The sequence below is a fragment of the Macrobrachium rosenbergii genome, chromosome 4 (genome assembly GCF_040412425.1).
Source record: "Macrobrachium rosenbergii isolate ZJJX-2024 chromosome 4, ASM4041242v1, whole genome shotgun sequence".
Classification (NCBI taxonomy): Eukaryota; Metazoa; Arthropoda; class Malacostraca; order Decapoda; family Palaemonidae; genus Macrobrachium; species Macrobrachium rosenbergii.
This window is the reverse complement of record NC_089744.1, coordinates 33,201,300-33,219,060: the sequence shown is the minus strand read 5'-3', so window position 1 is coordinate 33,219,060 and position 17,761 is coordinate 33,201,300. Positions and strand designations below refer to the sequence as shown.

Here is a 17,761-nt window from a genome sequence, read left to right as displayed (position 1 = left end):
TCTGATAAGTAAAGAAGTCCTTTTATAACCTGCACTTGAATATATATATCTTACAGTCAACAGGAATTCCATATTGTTCCTAACCTAAATTAACTTGTACTATTTATGCTGGAATATAAAGCTTGTCAAATTTCAGGTGGGGATATACATTGCAACATTAACATAACAAAGATTACCAATATTTCACTACCCAAATTTCAAAGCCACCAAACCAAGAAGTAGGTGAATGATACATATGCATAAAAAAAGTTATTCAATGTTTAGCACTAATAACAGCTTACACTTCCCAAAGTGGGACAGGGTAGGGAAAAGGCAACAATCTTATATGTTTTGTATAAAGACAAATTATTTACAAGGTATTCAAATAACACCATTTGATTGTGAAACCAAAAATGAGAGCATGATCATAGCAGCTATTCTCATTTTCTCATACATAAAATTTATACACTTGTTCTTATGTTTCAGCCATTACTAGAATAAAGTAATCCAACTGAAGTCCAAGAAAAATACAATGGCCTTTAATTGAAAATAAAAGTATAACTTGAGTACCTATGCCCACATCAAGTTTCTTTACTATAAATAAAACTAATGCTTCTTGTTTAGATTCTAAACAATTTCTTACCTCTACAGAATAACTAATTACATTATTCATAAACAGCAGTAAAAAAATTCCTTTATTTAACTACGTTATTCACAAAAAAAAAAAAACTTTGAGACCTTTCTTAGGCAGTGTGAGTGATGTCTATATTGGCCTATACAATATATAAATCAAATTAAAACTTTTGTACTATCTAAACCAAAGTATAATAGTTCTCCTCCTCAAAATACTCTATTAGAAAAATGTTTTCTTATAAAAGTAATAAAAATATACTGTACTGCACTTCAATGCAGCAAGTTCTTTCATTAAAAAAAAAAAAGTACTGGTAAACTCAAGATCTCTTTTCTTATGCGAATCATGCACAATCACATTTCTCCCCGATTTAACTTTCCTCATCTGTGTTGGTGTTCCACGTTAATCTTGCTTCATAAAAACTTATAACTAACTGTGGTACTTTGACATTGGCTTCTTTGGCTGGAACCAATTCTACTTCGCTTAACCCTTTCCTGAAAAAAGACAACATCGGTTACAAAACATCACCAGTCTTTTATGTATATTAATTCTTTAAAACTACTCTACTAAACAATGCAATCATTATGTTATGAAAATGTCGGATTTCTTGCACATCTACCGCATTTCACACTGAATAGCCAAATTTCATAAACAGGGCTGCCAAAACATTAACAACCTTAACACCCTTAAGGGACAGGCTAATTATACATCATGCAACCCACCCATACCGGGCAAACTTTACCCTGTTAAGCACCCCCAGACGACCTTGCTGCTGACGCACCATCAAGCTTTTTTTTATAGTCAGTGGTCATTTCACTGAAGATAGTTTTTCAAAGTTAATATTCATTTTTATGCTTATAATTCATACTTGTAGTTAAATGTAGGAATATTAATTAAATGATGGGATAAAAAACAATACTACTATTATTTTATTTCAAAAGACTACATAATACTGAATGAAAAATGTTATACATACATGCATTATTTTTCTTTCGTTATGCCAATCTCTAAAGCAAGGGGCTACACACAATCCTACTTCACAGTCCTTACACCAATATGGGCTATCCCTTCTTATGTTATTCTTCTGGCACTGAGCAGAAATCCTTTGTGGCCTCTTCTTTTTATCTGTAGGTGGACTATAATCAGGAAAGTGCCTGCCAATTAGCCGCGAAGGTTTCGCTGCAAGTCGTGGGGGCTTGCGCAAGAGAACAAGTCTTTCTTTTTTCATGTAAGGATCAGCAGCAATAAAAGCAAAGGGATCTTACTCTCTCGCTCTCTCTCTCTCCCTCCCTCTTGTCCAGTCACTCAGCAACCGAAAGTCATCTTCACTCTCGCTTATCAGAAGAAAAGTTTGTTCCTTCAATATCCTCATCACTTGAGGATTCAGAACTAGAGCTCTCATCATCAAATAGGTTATCAATATCAGACTCCTCAACTAGTATTTGGCTGATCTCGCCTCAAGAAATACGCCTCCTCTTTAGGACACTCATTGTGAAAGAAGTGAAAAACTGACTTCTCTCGATAAACGGCCCAAGCAAACTGAAAGAAAACCAGTTTTCTAGCATCAAGCGACCCCCAGGAAAACGTTGCCAGGCAGCAAATAAGTTTCCATTTACAGCTTACGTGTGCTGAGGGTTGCCAAATAATATTCCTACATTTTCCATACTAGTAAACGTATTATCACAGGACTGACGGCTTGACATGTGCATTTAAAGTCTTGAACGTAGTATCCCATTAAAGGCGGTACCGAGTAGATCGTGGTAAACATATTAGTACGTGGGTGCCGCTTAACAGATTACAGTTGGCCAATTTAGGAATAAAAAAAAAACACATCTATGGAGAGCATAAGATATGCAAATGCACATGGTGTAAGAAAATAATTCTAAAAATTTTCCCTACCTTCCAAGGGAAATTGAAAGTGACTATTTACAACCCTGTGCGGGGCCTCTTTTACAAAACACTCGTAAATTTTACCAAGTTATATATGTTTTTTATAATTTTATTTTATTTTGTAAAACTACAATTATAGCTCACACAATATCATAACAGTTAAGAACTAAAATCAGTAACAAAATCCGAGTATATTTGTTGTAAAATATTTAAGTAAATTTACTGAGATCAGGAGATGCAGTAACTTTTTTGGAGGTATGCATGTTTTTTCTTATATTCCTTTGCACTTTTCTTTGTAAAATTACAATTATAACTGATATCATATCATAAAAGATCAGAACTAAAACCAATAGCAATCCCTGGGTATATTTATGAGCAAATAAATAAAAAGATTTCATGGGAAAGAGAGAAGCAAGACATTACCCCCTTCAAGTTAAGAACAATACTGATTCCATGAAATGCCCAATGCTTGAGCTGAGCTGAATTCTAAAGCCCTGTCCACACTAGTGGGCACTGCCCGACGGGCAAACACTTCTTCCCATAACCCATTCCACTGAACTGACTGACTGAGTATGGAGCCAGAGCGATGCGATTGTCTGGTAAAGCTGCTTCAGAAGCGAGAGAAAATATGAATGGCCGGAAGTGCCCGACAGGCATGCCCGCTAGTGTGGACAGGCCATAAAGTTTCCATCATTCATTTATGGGCTATTGAAGCGATGGAAACTCCCACTCGATACAGCCAAGTCATATGGCACGTAATATTAATACTCCTCAGAGGGGATCCGTCCACCACCCAAAACCTGTTTTAGATCCTCTCATGAGGGGATATGTCCATTAAGGGTTAACTGAGCCACAGGTGAACCTTTTCATATTACAAGAGTGCTATAATTAAAATGATTAAAATGATGAAATGGAAGTAAGTGAAAGTAATGACTGTCCAATATCAAATCATTCATGGCCTGGTTGTTCAACAAGATGGAAATTTCAAAGACAGATGTTTTGAGTTAGTGATGGGATGAGAAAAAGTGATATATACAGAAGCAGTGAGTAAGAAACCTGTTGGAAGGCCCAGAAAATTTTTTTATCATTAAAAATTAATGAACAGTTTAACTGGATCACTCACATTCTTACTGGCCCGAAGAGTTTGTCATAATGAATACACCTGATCTTATTAACCCTTAAACGTCGATTGGATGTATCGTAAGTCGACTATAATTGTCTGTCGGATAATTGTCTGTCGGAGAAAAAATTTCAACCTGTCACTGTACTCAACCAATAAAAACTGGTAAAACTCTTACAAAAATTTCAACATTTACCTCATTTTGACTCAAATTGGAATCTCTAGCACAAACGCAATTATGTAATTTTAAAAAACTCTTACATTCTAGTAACATTCAATCATTTACCTTTTGTCTATTTTGCAACAAATTGGAAAATGTCTCTAGCACAATAAAAAAACCCATTTCGATTTATGGTGAATTTTTTGAAAATGGTCAAAAATGCAATTAAAGCTAAAACTCTTACACTAGCAATCATGTAACCTTCATTTTGCAACAAAAAGTTTCAGAAATTCTTTTGCCAAGTTCGTCATTTTGTCTTAATTTTTGCACCGTTTTATATTAGCCGTTACATAAAGTTTTATGTATGAAAATGTGTGCAATTTCATGTAAAATACAACAAAAAATAACCCATGGTTGTAGCTTTTATCAGTTTTGAAATATTTTCATATAAATCATGATAAGTGCTAAAATTTCAACCTTCGGTCAACTTTGACTTCGACTGAAATGGTCGAAAAATGCAATTGTAAGCTAAAACTCTTACATTCTAGTAATATTCAATCATGTACCTTCATTTTGCAACAAATTGGAAGTCTCTAGCACAATATTTAGATTTATGGAGAATTTTTTTTTTTTACTTTTTTTACATCCGCGTGTTACTAAATTCATGCATCATTTTGTGATAATATTTTCTCTGTGTTGCTTTGATCGTTTACAATTTGTTATATGCAAAATCATTGCAATTTAGTGTACAATATGAAAAAAAAAACCCTCATTAGCTTTAACCATTTTGCTCACAGCGTGATTTGTATTTATATATGATATTTTTTCATTTCTATTTATATATGATATTTTTCTTCATTTCTGAAACTTTCAGGCAATGAGAAAAAAAAGGAGCCAAAATGAACTCTTAATCTTAAAAACTAAGTGTGCTGTGAATTTTTGAAAAAAACATCTTTCCGCTTCAGCACTAACTCCCAAACCCCACCGGCATACGGCAGACACTTTTGTAAATAGAGGCTCAGCGTTTAAGGGTTAACTGACGCACTTAGCTGTTCCATAGTTGAAACAATGAACCCAAACTTCATATCAACACGGGCTTCTAGGCTAGCAATGGTGTTAGGCTCAGAAGCATGGGGACTGGGTGAAGTAGGTTCAATAGGCAGAGGACTGGTTAAAAGGGACATAGGAGTAAGAGAGGGAGCCACAACGGGTATATCAGTAACTGCCGATTTAGAGAACATTCTACATAGCTACATTCCTAGCCTCGGCTCGAAGACCCGCTTTCCTCTTCCTGTCTCGTTCTAACTTATCTAAGTGCTTTTTAAAGTTTTCCACCTACCTTGATCACAGTCCCTACACTCGATACATGTCAAATCAACAGAGCAAGTTTGTCCCCCTACAATTAGTACAGATTGTGTGGGAGTCACGAGATGCTTTCATAAGTCTAGTTTTGCAGCCTTTGCTGCAGAACCAGATACTAGAAGAGCTAGTGTTGGACATAGTCGTGAAAAGTCAAAATCGGGAAATAATTCGCTAATACCTAGTCTAATGAATCCTAGGCTGTTTGAAAAGAGCTTAAATGCTACCAAAAGTTCAGAACACGTTACCAAACGGAGACAAAGAGTAACCATCTGGCGACCAATCTCGAAACAATAGCTGGTGTGACAACTGAAATACAGTCATTAACCTGCAGAAGCAGACTGACGCTATTCAGCGTTGCACCCTTCCTCCCCTAATAGTGGGCAGGACCTAGTCACCTACGCTAAAACAATCAAATGCTACTGTGAATTTCAAATTTTTAGCTGACACGTAAGTTAGAAACATAGGCTATGTAATTACTTGGTAAGTTACATATATCAAAATAGCTAATATGTACCAACAGGTTTCCTTTATTGTCTATCCTCCTCTAACACTGCCAAGAGAGGAGGGGGACTTCCATCCAATCAAACAACAAAATATGAAAGTACTGGAGCTCAGTCATACAGCTTTACCTGCACTTCAAAGTCTGTCCACCATGCACGCTACCTAGCTATCTGACTCTGCCCTAAGAGTGAGGAAGGAAAGAGAAAGGAGGGAGAACCATTCACTTTCACACACTCTTGCTGAAAGAATACTTTAGATGAGGTGCTAGCTATCCAACTTGTTGAGCAGCAACCACAGGATCAGAGGACAACAACATGTCCAAGGACTTGTAGGCAACATCCTGCAAGTAAAAAAAGGTAAAAGTGGTCTGGTGCAATCACACCCCACCCAATACCTGCTGTTCTGACAGGTTCTTTCAGAATGCCAAGGACAGGTGTCACAGAAATCTCCCTTAGGATCTCGGATAACACACTCAGACTCTGACCACTTCAGAGCCACCAGAGTTAGCCTGAGAATTGGTGTCATCAACACCCTGTTATTCACCCTTGTCAGGAAGGCAACTGCCTGCACTGAGAATGTGACACTGGTGTTAGAAGGCATCCTCCATCTCTGCCTATGAGTCTGGGACTACTGAACAGAACACCTAGAACTTCCTGATGCGCCGAGCGGCAAACAGGTCTATGCTCAGGGTCCCCTAAATCTCAAAAAGCCTCTCTGCCACCCACGTGTGCAGCGATCATTCTGTCCCTATTATGACTCTACTCCTATACTCAAAATATCATTCATTTTCCAACCCATTTTCTTCTTCCTAGTCTTAACTATCTCTTTTAAAACTGTTTCCTCTTGGTTACTTATATCATATGTCATTCTCATTCAGAAACATTTATTCACACTTCAACCACTGAGGCTGAGGGTTCACACCGATAAACCCTCTTCATACTCCACCCTGTAGGGGGGTAGGGCTGTCAGTGCACCTCATGCGGTGCACTGTAGGCATTACTTACGGTTCTTTGCAGCATGCCTTCGGCCCCTAGCTGCAATCCCTTTCATTCATTTTACTATACCTCCTTTCATATTCTTTTTCTTCCATCTTACTTTCCACCCTGTCCTAGTGCAACTGCGAGGTTTTACTCCGTCCTAGTGCAACTGCGAGGTTTTACTCTTGTTACACCTTTCAAACCTTCTGTCAATTTCCATTTCAGCGCCAAATGACCTCATTCGTCCCAGTGCTTGGCCTTTGGCCTAAATTCTATATTCAATTAAATTCCTTTCTTCACACCCAATTTCTTGACTGCTCTCCATTCAACCCATTATCACCTTGGTTTAAACTCGATTTCCTGAACACTCCTGCCATGTGACCTGCTATCCCACACACTGTACACTTAGTCTTCTGACTACAGGCAGTCCCCAGTTATCGGCGGGGTTCCTCAGTTATCAGCGCCGATAACCAAGGATCAGTGCCGATAATGGCAGATCGGCGCCAATAACAAGGAATCAGTGTCGAAAATCCAGTTATCACCATCGCTAGACAAGCGCCATAAAACCGGATCACCGATAACTGAGGTCGCCGATAACAAGGGACTGCCTTATCACAAATCTGGGCAAACTTACCTGTTCTACTGCAACTTCCGCACATACCTACAGCTCTTGCAATTCACAATTTTTCACCATGTGTCCAAACCTTCTACATTTAAAACATCTGGCTTCTTCACCTCTCCATGTTCCCTTACACAAAGGCCTACCTAACCACATGTAAAACAGGCTCCTAATGTCCACCTACCTTAGCCTATCCAATGTCCTCTTCCACACCTATGACATTTAACCCCTGTCACTCCCCTTTTCATACCACCTGTGGCATTCCTTTGCCTATTCCTTTTCCCACTTACATTTCACCCTTAACTCACACATACTCCTATCCTGCCTTGTTCTAATGCTGCTTCTCCTCATACTTCTAGCATTCTAAAATCCATATTTGTTCCAAAATCATCTAAACCTCTCAAATTCATATAATTTGTATTCTGGACATAATCGCTTGACAAAATGAGATTGCCTCAAGTGCTTGCTATTGTGGTATTTGCATAATTTTCTCTTATTAAAACCCTTGCTCTACACCTCTCAAAATGAACATGACTATGTTCCTTTTCCACAGGGCAAAACAAGACTGGGGTCCCCTATGGGAAGCAGAAGCCTTGGATTTCCTCTGACCTGAAGAGAAGATGCCAGCTGAACCTGGTGGTTTGACCGCAGTGCCTCTCGAAGGCCTGCAGCCTTACAGGACGCTGCATGGTGGAGAAGGATGTCACTGTTATCAACAGGTAACCTTTCCCCTGCAGCCTCTACCTCACACCACGGAAAGAGAGAGGTAGATCCCAGAGCCAATCCATTCCTCAGAGCCAGAACCAACGCCAAACCTATGTGCCTGGACAGCCGGGAATGCACTGCATCCCTTCTCTTCAAGACATGATTAGAGGAAGGTAATTGCCCTACCTCCAAACAGCAGCAGTCTCATGAAAGAGGCATCTTTGTCCAAGTACAGCACCACAAGGAGGATGCCACTGAAGGACCACATGTCCAGCCAATCAACTGCTTGGAGTGCTGACATGGCAGTTGACTCCAACGCTGTCACCTCCATCTGCAAGAGGGAGATCCCCTTTGCCCAGAGACAGTCCAGCAACAGAAATCTGCAGAAGCAGCCACGGCAGTCAGAGTCACTGGAGACTGTAACTGTAGTTGTTGTTACAGTCATCGTGGTTGTAGTGATGTGACCCTGAAGTGCACAAACATTGGGCTCCCCCAACAGACCCAGGGAAAGCCACAACTCTTGAGCCTCTCTGCCTCTGACATGCATGCAACAAAAGTTGGGTTAGTAGGAGGTTCTTCCTTCTAACCTGAGTGAGAAACCACTTGCCAGAGGAAAATTCTCCCTCTGAGTGGAAAGAGGCCTCTAGAGAAATGCCAGAATCGTTATCCCCATTGCAGACAGTCTGCAAAACATCTGGTTGGAGATGGCACAGGAGAAACCACCCCCTTACGGGTAGTAACAACAGAAGGAAGTTTGGTGGGTGGAAGAAGGGTGCTGAAGAGCTCCTTCAGTGTCACTGGCAGAGTATAACCCTCCAGTGACACCAGGAAGAATTTCTCCCTTGAGGCAAACTTTACACATTGTTCAGACAACCACTCTTGGTACACTGAAGAAGCAATACCATGTTTAAATACATGCCTCCTACTGGAGATATATAGGGTGTGTGAATCAATTTGGACACAAGACAAGAACCTATTAGAAGGCTTGTCTCTGCCAGGAGCAGGGCAACTTCTCATGTTTTTAGGTTTCCTTTGTCTAGAGGAGGCAGGCTTACAAGAGTCCTGAGTCTGACTCATATTCATATTTCAGGATGAAAACCAACACAAGACGTGATCAAAACCAAAGAAGTACTTAAGTGAGCACAACCAAGACAAGAAGCAATAAAAAAACAAAGTACTTCAGTGAGCACAAAGTCTACTGAAAGAACATCAAAGGTTGTAACATATTCAGGTAAGATGTCTGGACTCGAAGGTGGCTGGAGGCAAAGTGGAGTGCAAGAACAGACGGTCAGGGCTTCCCCCTACTTCTCGATAGTTAACTATCTTGTCAGTAAGTTTGAACAGCTGTTTGCAGCTGTGTAGAGAATGATGGTTTTGTATATGTGTGGGAACAAATATTTTATATCTACCGTGCAGTATGCATAAAAACTGAACCATTAACAAAGAAAAATATACACACCATTTTATCAGGAACATCAAGTCACCATTCTCCGTATCTGTGGCACCAATGATTTTTTCCACCTCTAATCCACGGTCGAATCCTCGAGGACCACTATCCTGCAATCAAGGAAATTTAGCATCCTAAATTTTTTAGAGCAAGGTAAAATAAAAAATTCTGAAACATACCTAAAATTATTCAAGCAACAAACTTCATCTTAAATTCCTTTAATTAATGCAATATTACAGAACACACTAAAATCATAATTGCAAAAATCTTTTTATTACATCAATACTAATCTCATATTTAAGCTTAGTGACTCCCATATGTGAAAGGGGTTGGGGTGGGGTGTTGCCAATTACAGCATGCCCTGTGTGGCACACTGTACAGTAAGTTCTTTTTGGTAACCCTTTAGATCCCAACTGCATTTACTGTCTGTTTATTACTTTACAACTATACCCACTGATCTCTTCCCACAGCTGTCCTCTCTAAACTTTGCCAAGCCCAATTATCAGTGCTCATCTAAAACATTCTTTTTATGAGTCCTCTCATACTTTCGTAACTCACTGGTCTTGTTAAAATAACAATTTTTAAAGTAAATTGTATTTTTCCTAACTATACAAACCCGAGGTCCTTTACATTAGAGATACTTTCAGGCGTAGGCTGGAAACGGCCGTTAAACTCTTGAACAAGGTGGTTAGGCAGTAACTACCTCCAGGTAGGCGGGGATACCCACCTGCCAGGATGTAAACATTCCAGTTTGCCTTTCGCCCAGGTACAGATTGAGGGGTGGCATGAGGTGGGCATAATTGTAAAGGACCTCGGTTTGTATAGTTAGGAAAAATACAATTTACTTTAAAATTGTTATTTGTTCCGACACAATATACAAACCCCTCGGTCCTTTACATTAGAGACTCACTTATTGGAGGGAGGAATCTGAGAAAGTCTCTCTGAACTGACTGGAGTTCACCACCTTGTCTTCCCTTCCTGGTCGTGAGAGCGAGGAAGGGAAACTGCCTCTGACAAAAGATCGGGTTGTAAGAAACGAGGATCAGTTGTCAGACTTCTGGGTCCCTTTGCATGAAAGAGGAAACGCCAGTTCATACAAAGTAGGCTGGGAAGAATTTGACGCCGGATGACAATAAGGCAAATACAAGCATTGGGTTGTCTCATAGTCATGGTCTCCTTCCTCCTTGCAAGAGGAAGGAGTGGGGTTGCTTCTAACCCTTAACGGAAATAGAACGGGAGCTCCTGTTATGCGCTTATCTGCCTCGATCGCCGGTCCAGCTTGTAACGGCATTTCCGCTCCCTGCCCGTGGGAAGAGAGCCAGGATGGGGAGAAAGAAGAGAGGCCAGTCACTCAACCTCCATTCTCCCCATCACAGCCGCATAACATAGGCGAGATGCAATCCTGTCCTGTTAAGGGAGCTGGATAAGCTACACAACTTGTTGAGCAGCCACCACAGGACCCAAGGAAAAAGTGTCCAAGGACTTGTGTGCAACATCCCAGAGGTAGAAGGAGGTGAAGGTAGTCTGTTGGGACCACACACCCGCCTTCAGCTCCTGTGGTACCGACATATTCTTCCGAATGCGAGGGATGGACCAAGCCATCGACTTTGTGAGCTCTCGGGTGAAAGGTACCGTATCGTTGTCATCAGCTGCCAAGTACCTCCTTGATCGCTTCACGAAGTCAGGAGGAAGATGTGCCCTTAGACACTTCTTCCTTGGGAGAGACAGTACTGGCGAAAATGCTGACGACATCCAGGTTAGGAATGTCAAACCTTTCGAAAGTACCACAGCTCCCAATAGGACAAAGTAACGAATGATCTGGATCATCGATACAAAGTCCAAGGAGGAGGGGAACAAGAAGGACTCGAACCCAACAGTCGATGCCAATGGATTTGAGTCCACCTACGACATCCGAGAAGGATGATCCCCACCTGTTCTTCCATCTTCTACGCCAAGGCCAGGGTAACATGAGAGATGGACCTAAGAGGGCATATCTCTATCCCGACGACTCTCGTAGGGGCGAGTGCAGAGCACGGACAGGAACCCTAAACGAGAGTCGCATGCCACCCAGGAAACATTCCCTGGGACAGCATGACAGAAGAAGCTTCTCGTCCGTAGCTAACTCTCGACTAAGGAGACGAAGGCTACTTCAGATAAAGACTAGGGTCGCAAGGGCCTACATTCTTCAAAACTGAAAGGGAGAGAAGCAGCCCTCGGCGGAGAAGACGAGGAAGTCCAGACTTGACCAAGCGACTCTGACCCGGGAAGAAGTTCCGACAACGACACCACCAGCGAAGACGGATCCAGTCCCTGGGACAGTGTTGCAGAGGACTTCAAGGGATATCCAGCTATATCTGTTGCCGCTCAGCGAAAAGCCTGTGCTTGCAAGGAAAGCTGGAAAGTCTCCCAGTCCTGAACCCACAGGGATGTACTGCCTCAAGAACCGCTTCTTGTGTAGCTGCACAGGAGGATGGGTCAAGCGGAATTCTTCTCGATGCCTCGCAATCAGTTCGGAAGGAGGGGAAGTCTTTAAGTATTTGTCTGTAACTCGGGTGAGCAATGTTTGGAACCCCAGCTTAAACGGACAAATACGGGAGGGAAAAACGTTGATATCGAGTTTTCACCAAAAGACAGCATGCCTCAACAGAGCGGCCCCTGGTCTGGTATGAGGAGGAGCGAAAACACTACTGACTTGTGTGCAGGGAGGCAACAGAAGGACGGTAGGGATTTCTCAGTCCAGCAGTCTCTGTATGAGTCTTCGTGAAAAAGAGTGAGCAGCATGTTCTGTCCCGATCACTCAAACCCGAGGCCAGGCTTGCCACCAATACATCCCCACCAGGGATGCATCTGGTTAATTGAGCTGTCGAGTGTGCAATAGAACAACACTCGAGTACCTTCAAATGTCGAGATAAAACAGGGGAAAAAACGATTGCCTCCTGTTTGTCGACAAAAGTCACTACTGTGGTTTTATTGTTCAATGAAACCAGTGAGTACCAAAAACCCATCCTGAATTCTCGGACGGCCAAAAGGCTGCCCTGAGCCCAGGACGGTGACGGAAGGTACTAATCATCTCGGTCGCACAAATTCAAGACAAGGTCTTTACCAGTGTGCGCCTATTCTCAACCCTGTGAATCTGTGAGTAGACACAAGATTTGAGGGAAATATGAAGGCATATTCGAAGGTTCCTATAATCAAGCATTAGCCTAACTCTTTCCTCATACCTCAAAGAGGAAAGAACGGGCAAAAGGAAGCAGACTTCCATTTTCGACCATGGGGAAGCTTCTGCAAGATGACAGGGAACCGAGACAATTAGCTCTAGCCGGCTGGCATTTCCGAATCGGGAGCACGGGAGAGGCGATGGAATCCTGAAGAATTGCCGAGACCTAAGGGAAATAGATACTTCTCCTGAAGGAATCCATTCCCAGGTCTCGGCAATGTTGCTGCCAGCTCCAGAGACTCGATAAGCATCATTTTGTCCAGGCATCAGCAGTTGCAATCTTCTTCTGAAGCCTAGGACTTCTTAGCTAAGGAGTTGAGGTGGGCTGGCTTGAACCCAAGGTCGAGTTGAAATGATAAGACCCAAAAATTCTTGGCCATTGTCCAAAGGACAAGGCAGTGCCCTGGTGGGAACCTGATTACCAGGGTATCTGGCAAATCTCTGAAAGAGAAAGGCAGAACCAAGTAAAGGTTTCTGCTCCCAAGGGTCGAGCCAACTGGGACTTACGAAACTGGAGATCCGACTGGGACAAAGTCCTTCTTCTTAGCACCAGAATTGCCCAAAAACTGTGGTCAGCAAGACCCTCCGAGGCAAGAAGAATTCATATTCTGCCGAGGCAGGGTGGAAGTTTGGTGTTTCGACCTGAATTAACTCCATCGAAGAAAAGAATCCATCAGGTCGAGAACGTTTCTCGAAGACAGGACTGCGGCGGTCCCTGACATTCTCGGCCCCTCAGAAACTGCAAGGCTTGCAAGTGATGAAGGTTATTCATTGGGAGCCGCGTCCTGTCCTGGGATCCTCGGCGACTGACGAATCAGCGCTGGTTCCCGAGAACACGGGGCGTATCGTTTGAAGAGGAAGACCTCGCTGTTCCGATGCGTGAAACCCCTGTACTTCTCCCCTTGGAGGGAGACCTGACAGATCCCATGAAACCCTTCTCAGCTACCTGGTTATAATACGAGAATCGGGGACCGATACCCAAAGCACGCCAGGCAGCCGAACTCCGAAAGAAAATTTCGCCGGAGCTCTCTCTGTCCGTCATTCCTCTCGAACAACCGAAAGGAGAGGAGAACAGGTGAGGAGAAAAGAGTAGCCCTACCTGTCCTGCCAGAATGATAAGCAGGGAGAGGCGGACGTGAGCAATAATCAACCGAAGGAGATTACTGCCACACGGGAAAGAAGAGCACCTATGCCGTGGCAAAGTGCTTTCCTGGGAAGAGCAAAAAATTCACTCGAGCATACACGAGAACCCGAATCGAAAACCGAGTAGGGCCGAACGGCCGAGCCGAGCCGATCACGAACGCGATCCAGCTGGTCGGTATGCGGCAGACTGGGAGGCAGGCGAGATGGGGCGAGCCAAACGAGCTAAGCCAGTCTGGCAAGCCGAGTCAAGTCGAGCCGAGCCAGTCTGGCAAGCCATGTCGAAGTCGAGCCGAGCCAGTCTGGCAAGCCAAGTCGAGCCGAGACCAGAGCCAGACTCATAACTGGGCGGGCCAGACTCGTCTGCTGTGAACAATTGCTAGTTTCCGAACTCTAAACTCCTTCGAGGCCGAAACCGAGGCCAAGGCCCTCGAGAAGAAGGCTCATAGGGGAATTCTGTGTCTGTTATCTTGCATGCTCGAACCCTAAAGTTCGAGACACAGAACGGCCCCCGAGCAACCAAGCAGCTGGCGGGCAGAATCGAGACACCTGGCGTCGCGGTACACCGACACCTGGGTGTCCTGGCGACCAGACACCTGGGTGTCTCGGCAACCAGACACCTGGGTGTCCCGCAACCAGACACAAGGGCGACTGTCCCGGCAACCAGACACCTGGGTGTCTACCTGGGCGCCCGGCAACCAGACACCTGGGTGTCTCGGCAACCAGACACCTGGGTGTCTACCAGACACCTGGCCCCCCGGCAACCAGACACCTGGGTGTCCCCGCAACCAGACACCTGGGTGTCTCGACACTTTCTCGTCCCATGCCTCAGAAGGAGAGCGCTCGTGATTCATAGAATTCGAGCTACCCACGAGACTTCCGAAAATCGGGAGCGGCTGCTTTGTTACCTAATAGATTAAAAGAGCCAGCACAGAACCAGTCTTAGATGCAGACTTCCAAGACTGGCAACGAGGAATGGCCTCGAGAGGCCGTGCTCGCGCCCCAAAACGCAAGATCCCACAGGAAAATGCGAATCGCCAACTTGTCTTCCGGAAGAGTGTCAGTCCCCTGGAAGTCCTCGCAGGACTCCCAAAGTGAATCTCTTCCTTGCTTTTCTGGTGTTCGAACCGAGAGGTTCGAGACACCAGGCTGGGAACCCGACCGAGCACTGGCAAACACTCGGGAGCGCTTGTGTGCTGGCAGGAAGAGGAACCGAGACACCTGGGTGCCTCGGCCCTTTCTCTCGCACTGCTCCCGAACTGGGCCCAGGAAAATCTCTCCAGACCAGATCGGGATACTCGATATTCCATAGAATCTCGAGCACTGAAGCGGCTCGCGAACGAGCGCCCGGCAGCCCCATCTTAGAGGCGAACCTCTAAGACTGGGAACGGGAACGCAAACTGAGGTCTCGCGCGCTCACAAGCCCCAAACACAAAACCCACGGCTATGCGAATCGGTTCCCTAACCCGAAGGTCGGAAGAGCCAACGAGACCCACTGCCTCCTCGGAAGGAGGCAGTCCCTAAATGTCCAAGGGCATCAAGGGGAAGAAGCAGCATCCTTCCTTCGCCGATGAAGGTCTGCCGATTCTCGACCTCCAGGACCTCGGGAGAGGAAGGGAAGACGCAGCAGAAGACGAAATCAAGATAAGATGAAGAAGACGCGCTACTTCCACAGGACAGCTTCTTCATCTCCACTCCCACATCTTCTACAGGATGGTCGACACGAAACATCGTAACCTCCAGGGTAGTCCGGCAGGAACACAACGGACGCAGGAGAAGCATGATCAGGACAGCCGATGCAGGAGCTACAGCAGCAGATCGGAGGGCAGGAGCTACTGCAACGGCCAGGAAAATCACCAACAGGACCACTTCCTAAATCTTCACGCCACACATCTTCTACAGGATGGCGAACATCGAACTCTGGGGCAGCTAGCAGGAACGCACGGAAGCGACCGGGCACGACCGCCAGGAGCAGCAGGAATGATCAGGACAGCCGATGCAGGAGCTACGGCAAAGGTTCGAGAGCAGGAGCTGCAGCAACGCCAGGAACGCTCACTTCCACAAGGCGACTTCCTTCCTTCACGCCACGCCTTCTACAGGATGGCAGCAGGCAGGAACACAACGGAAGTGGCCCCGGCACGACCACTAGGAGAAGAAGCGGCACGATCAGGACATTCGATGCAGGAGCCACGTGGCTGTTCGGAAGGCAGGAGCTAATGCAACAGACAGAGTGTCATTGAAAGTCACCAGCATCGACAGGAGCGATCAGGACGGCTGCGGCAGGAGACCAGGAGAGCAGCCCCGAGACTGTCGAGAGTTGACACGAGCAAAACACAGGGAACAGCAGGAGCAGATAGACCACAGATACGCAGGAAGCATTGCAACAGCATACATGAAAACCAGCAATGACAGCGATCGAACTACATCAGCGGGAACAGAGTCAGAGCGATCCCGACGTGGTAATATGTCATCTAATCAGGTATTGTGGTCGATCCCGAAGCAACACTGAATGAAAGTCGGGACTGCTTCATGCAAGATATTCTTGATATATGATATCCAGCCAACTACTGCTGTCTCTGCAATGCTCACTGTCAACCTGAAAGAAAAAAAAAATATGATTAGTAGAGGGAGGCTCCTCCCGCTACAAGGGGACAGCCCTACGCAGCGTTAGGGGAGTTACTCTAGACGAGGTTGCTCGCTCCCTCCCCCTCCCCGTGTCTTCACCCGACGAGCGAGCCGAAGAGGGCGAAGGAGAGAGAAGGAAGAACCTACGGGAAGAGAAAAAGGACAGAGGGGAGCCCACCAAGGGCGCCGTGGAAGCGAGAACTTATCGGACGACGCCAGAACCTCCCACTCAGCCTGCAAATCTCTAGCGCAGGCGGAGACAAACACTCAGCAAAAGAAGGAAGAAATTAGTGATGCCCTTACACACGGAGGGCGGAAGCCCAAGAAGGACTAATCTTACGTCCCGATGGATGTAAAGTGAAGAAAAAGCGTCCCAAACTAATCCCGAAGTACAGGGCGCCCAGTATTACGAAAAGGGCCGCTGGAGAGAAGCATTACCACTTGGCTACGCTACTCCAGCTATGCCCTTGGCCACAAACCCCAGACACAGGCAGGGAACGACGGCTTACACAAGGTTATCACAAATCGTGGGTTTGTATTACAAATATCAAACACACGCAATATATAAACAAAAATACAGAAAGATCCCACCGTAAGAGCTTAACGACAGTCAGCAGAGAGAACAAAAAATCACGTCCGCAACGGCTGACGGCCGAAAGCAAACTGGAATGTTTACATCCGGGCAGGTGGGTATCCCCGCCTACCTGGAGGTAGTTACTGCCTAACCACCTTGTTCAAGAGTTTAACGGCCGTTTCCAGCCTACGCCTGAAAGTATCTCCTAATGTAAAGGACCGAGGGTTTGTATATTGTGTCGGAACAACTACTTTACAATAAGCAAATACGCACCATTTACAAGACTTCTTGCATGGCACACTGTAGACAGATCCTAAAGTTCTTTGTAGCCTCAGCAATAATGTTTAAAATTTTTTACTTTTCTTGTTTCCAGTAACATTCTCCCACCTGGCTGTCAAGCTTTGTCAACTTTTACCAAAATTTTAACCCACTGCTCTATTCATTACTCATAACAGTTGTTTACTGTCAGTATCTTAGTGCCTGTATTAAAAAATGTTATTTTCATGATAAAATTTTCATATATACTTACCAAGTAATTATATCGCTATAGTTTCAACTCGCACGGCATCTTAAATTTTGAAAAGCGGCAGTGCTTTTTTTGTTTTGTGTAGGTTACTAGTCCTGCCCACTTTCTGGGAACAAGAGGAACAACATAGCAATGAGCTTCAAATTGTTTATGCCCTTATGTCCATGCGAGGGGAGGAGGAAGGGCTCCGAATCTGTAATTACTTGGTAAGTATATATGAAACTTTATTTTATCATGAAAATAACATTTTCATATCAGTAACTTACCAAGTAATTACACAGCCGATTC

The 17,761-nt window shown here is 44.5% G+C and overlaps 1 protein-coding gene across 1 annotated transcript in view; it reads right to left on the bottom strand.

Annotated features, from left to right (window-relative positions):
* Nucleotides 1-240: 240 nt before the first annotated feature.
* LOC136832425 (heterochromatin protein 1-like) overlaps nucleotides 241-17,761 on the bottom strand; it is an 87,338-nt gene continuing 69,817 nt past the window's right edge. Inside the window, exons 4-5 of the mRNA XM_067093318.1 lie at nucleotides 9,404-9,501; nucleotides 241-1,104 (exon numbers count right to left, since the gene is read on the bottom strand). Coding sequence (XP_066949419.1) covers nucleotides 981-1,104; nucleotides 9,404-9,501 — 222 coding nt within the window. The 3' untranslated portion in view covers nucleotides 241-980. The remainder of the gene's footprint in view (nucleotides 1,105-9,403; nucleotides 9,502-17,761) is intronic.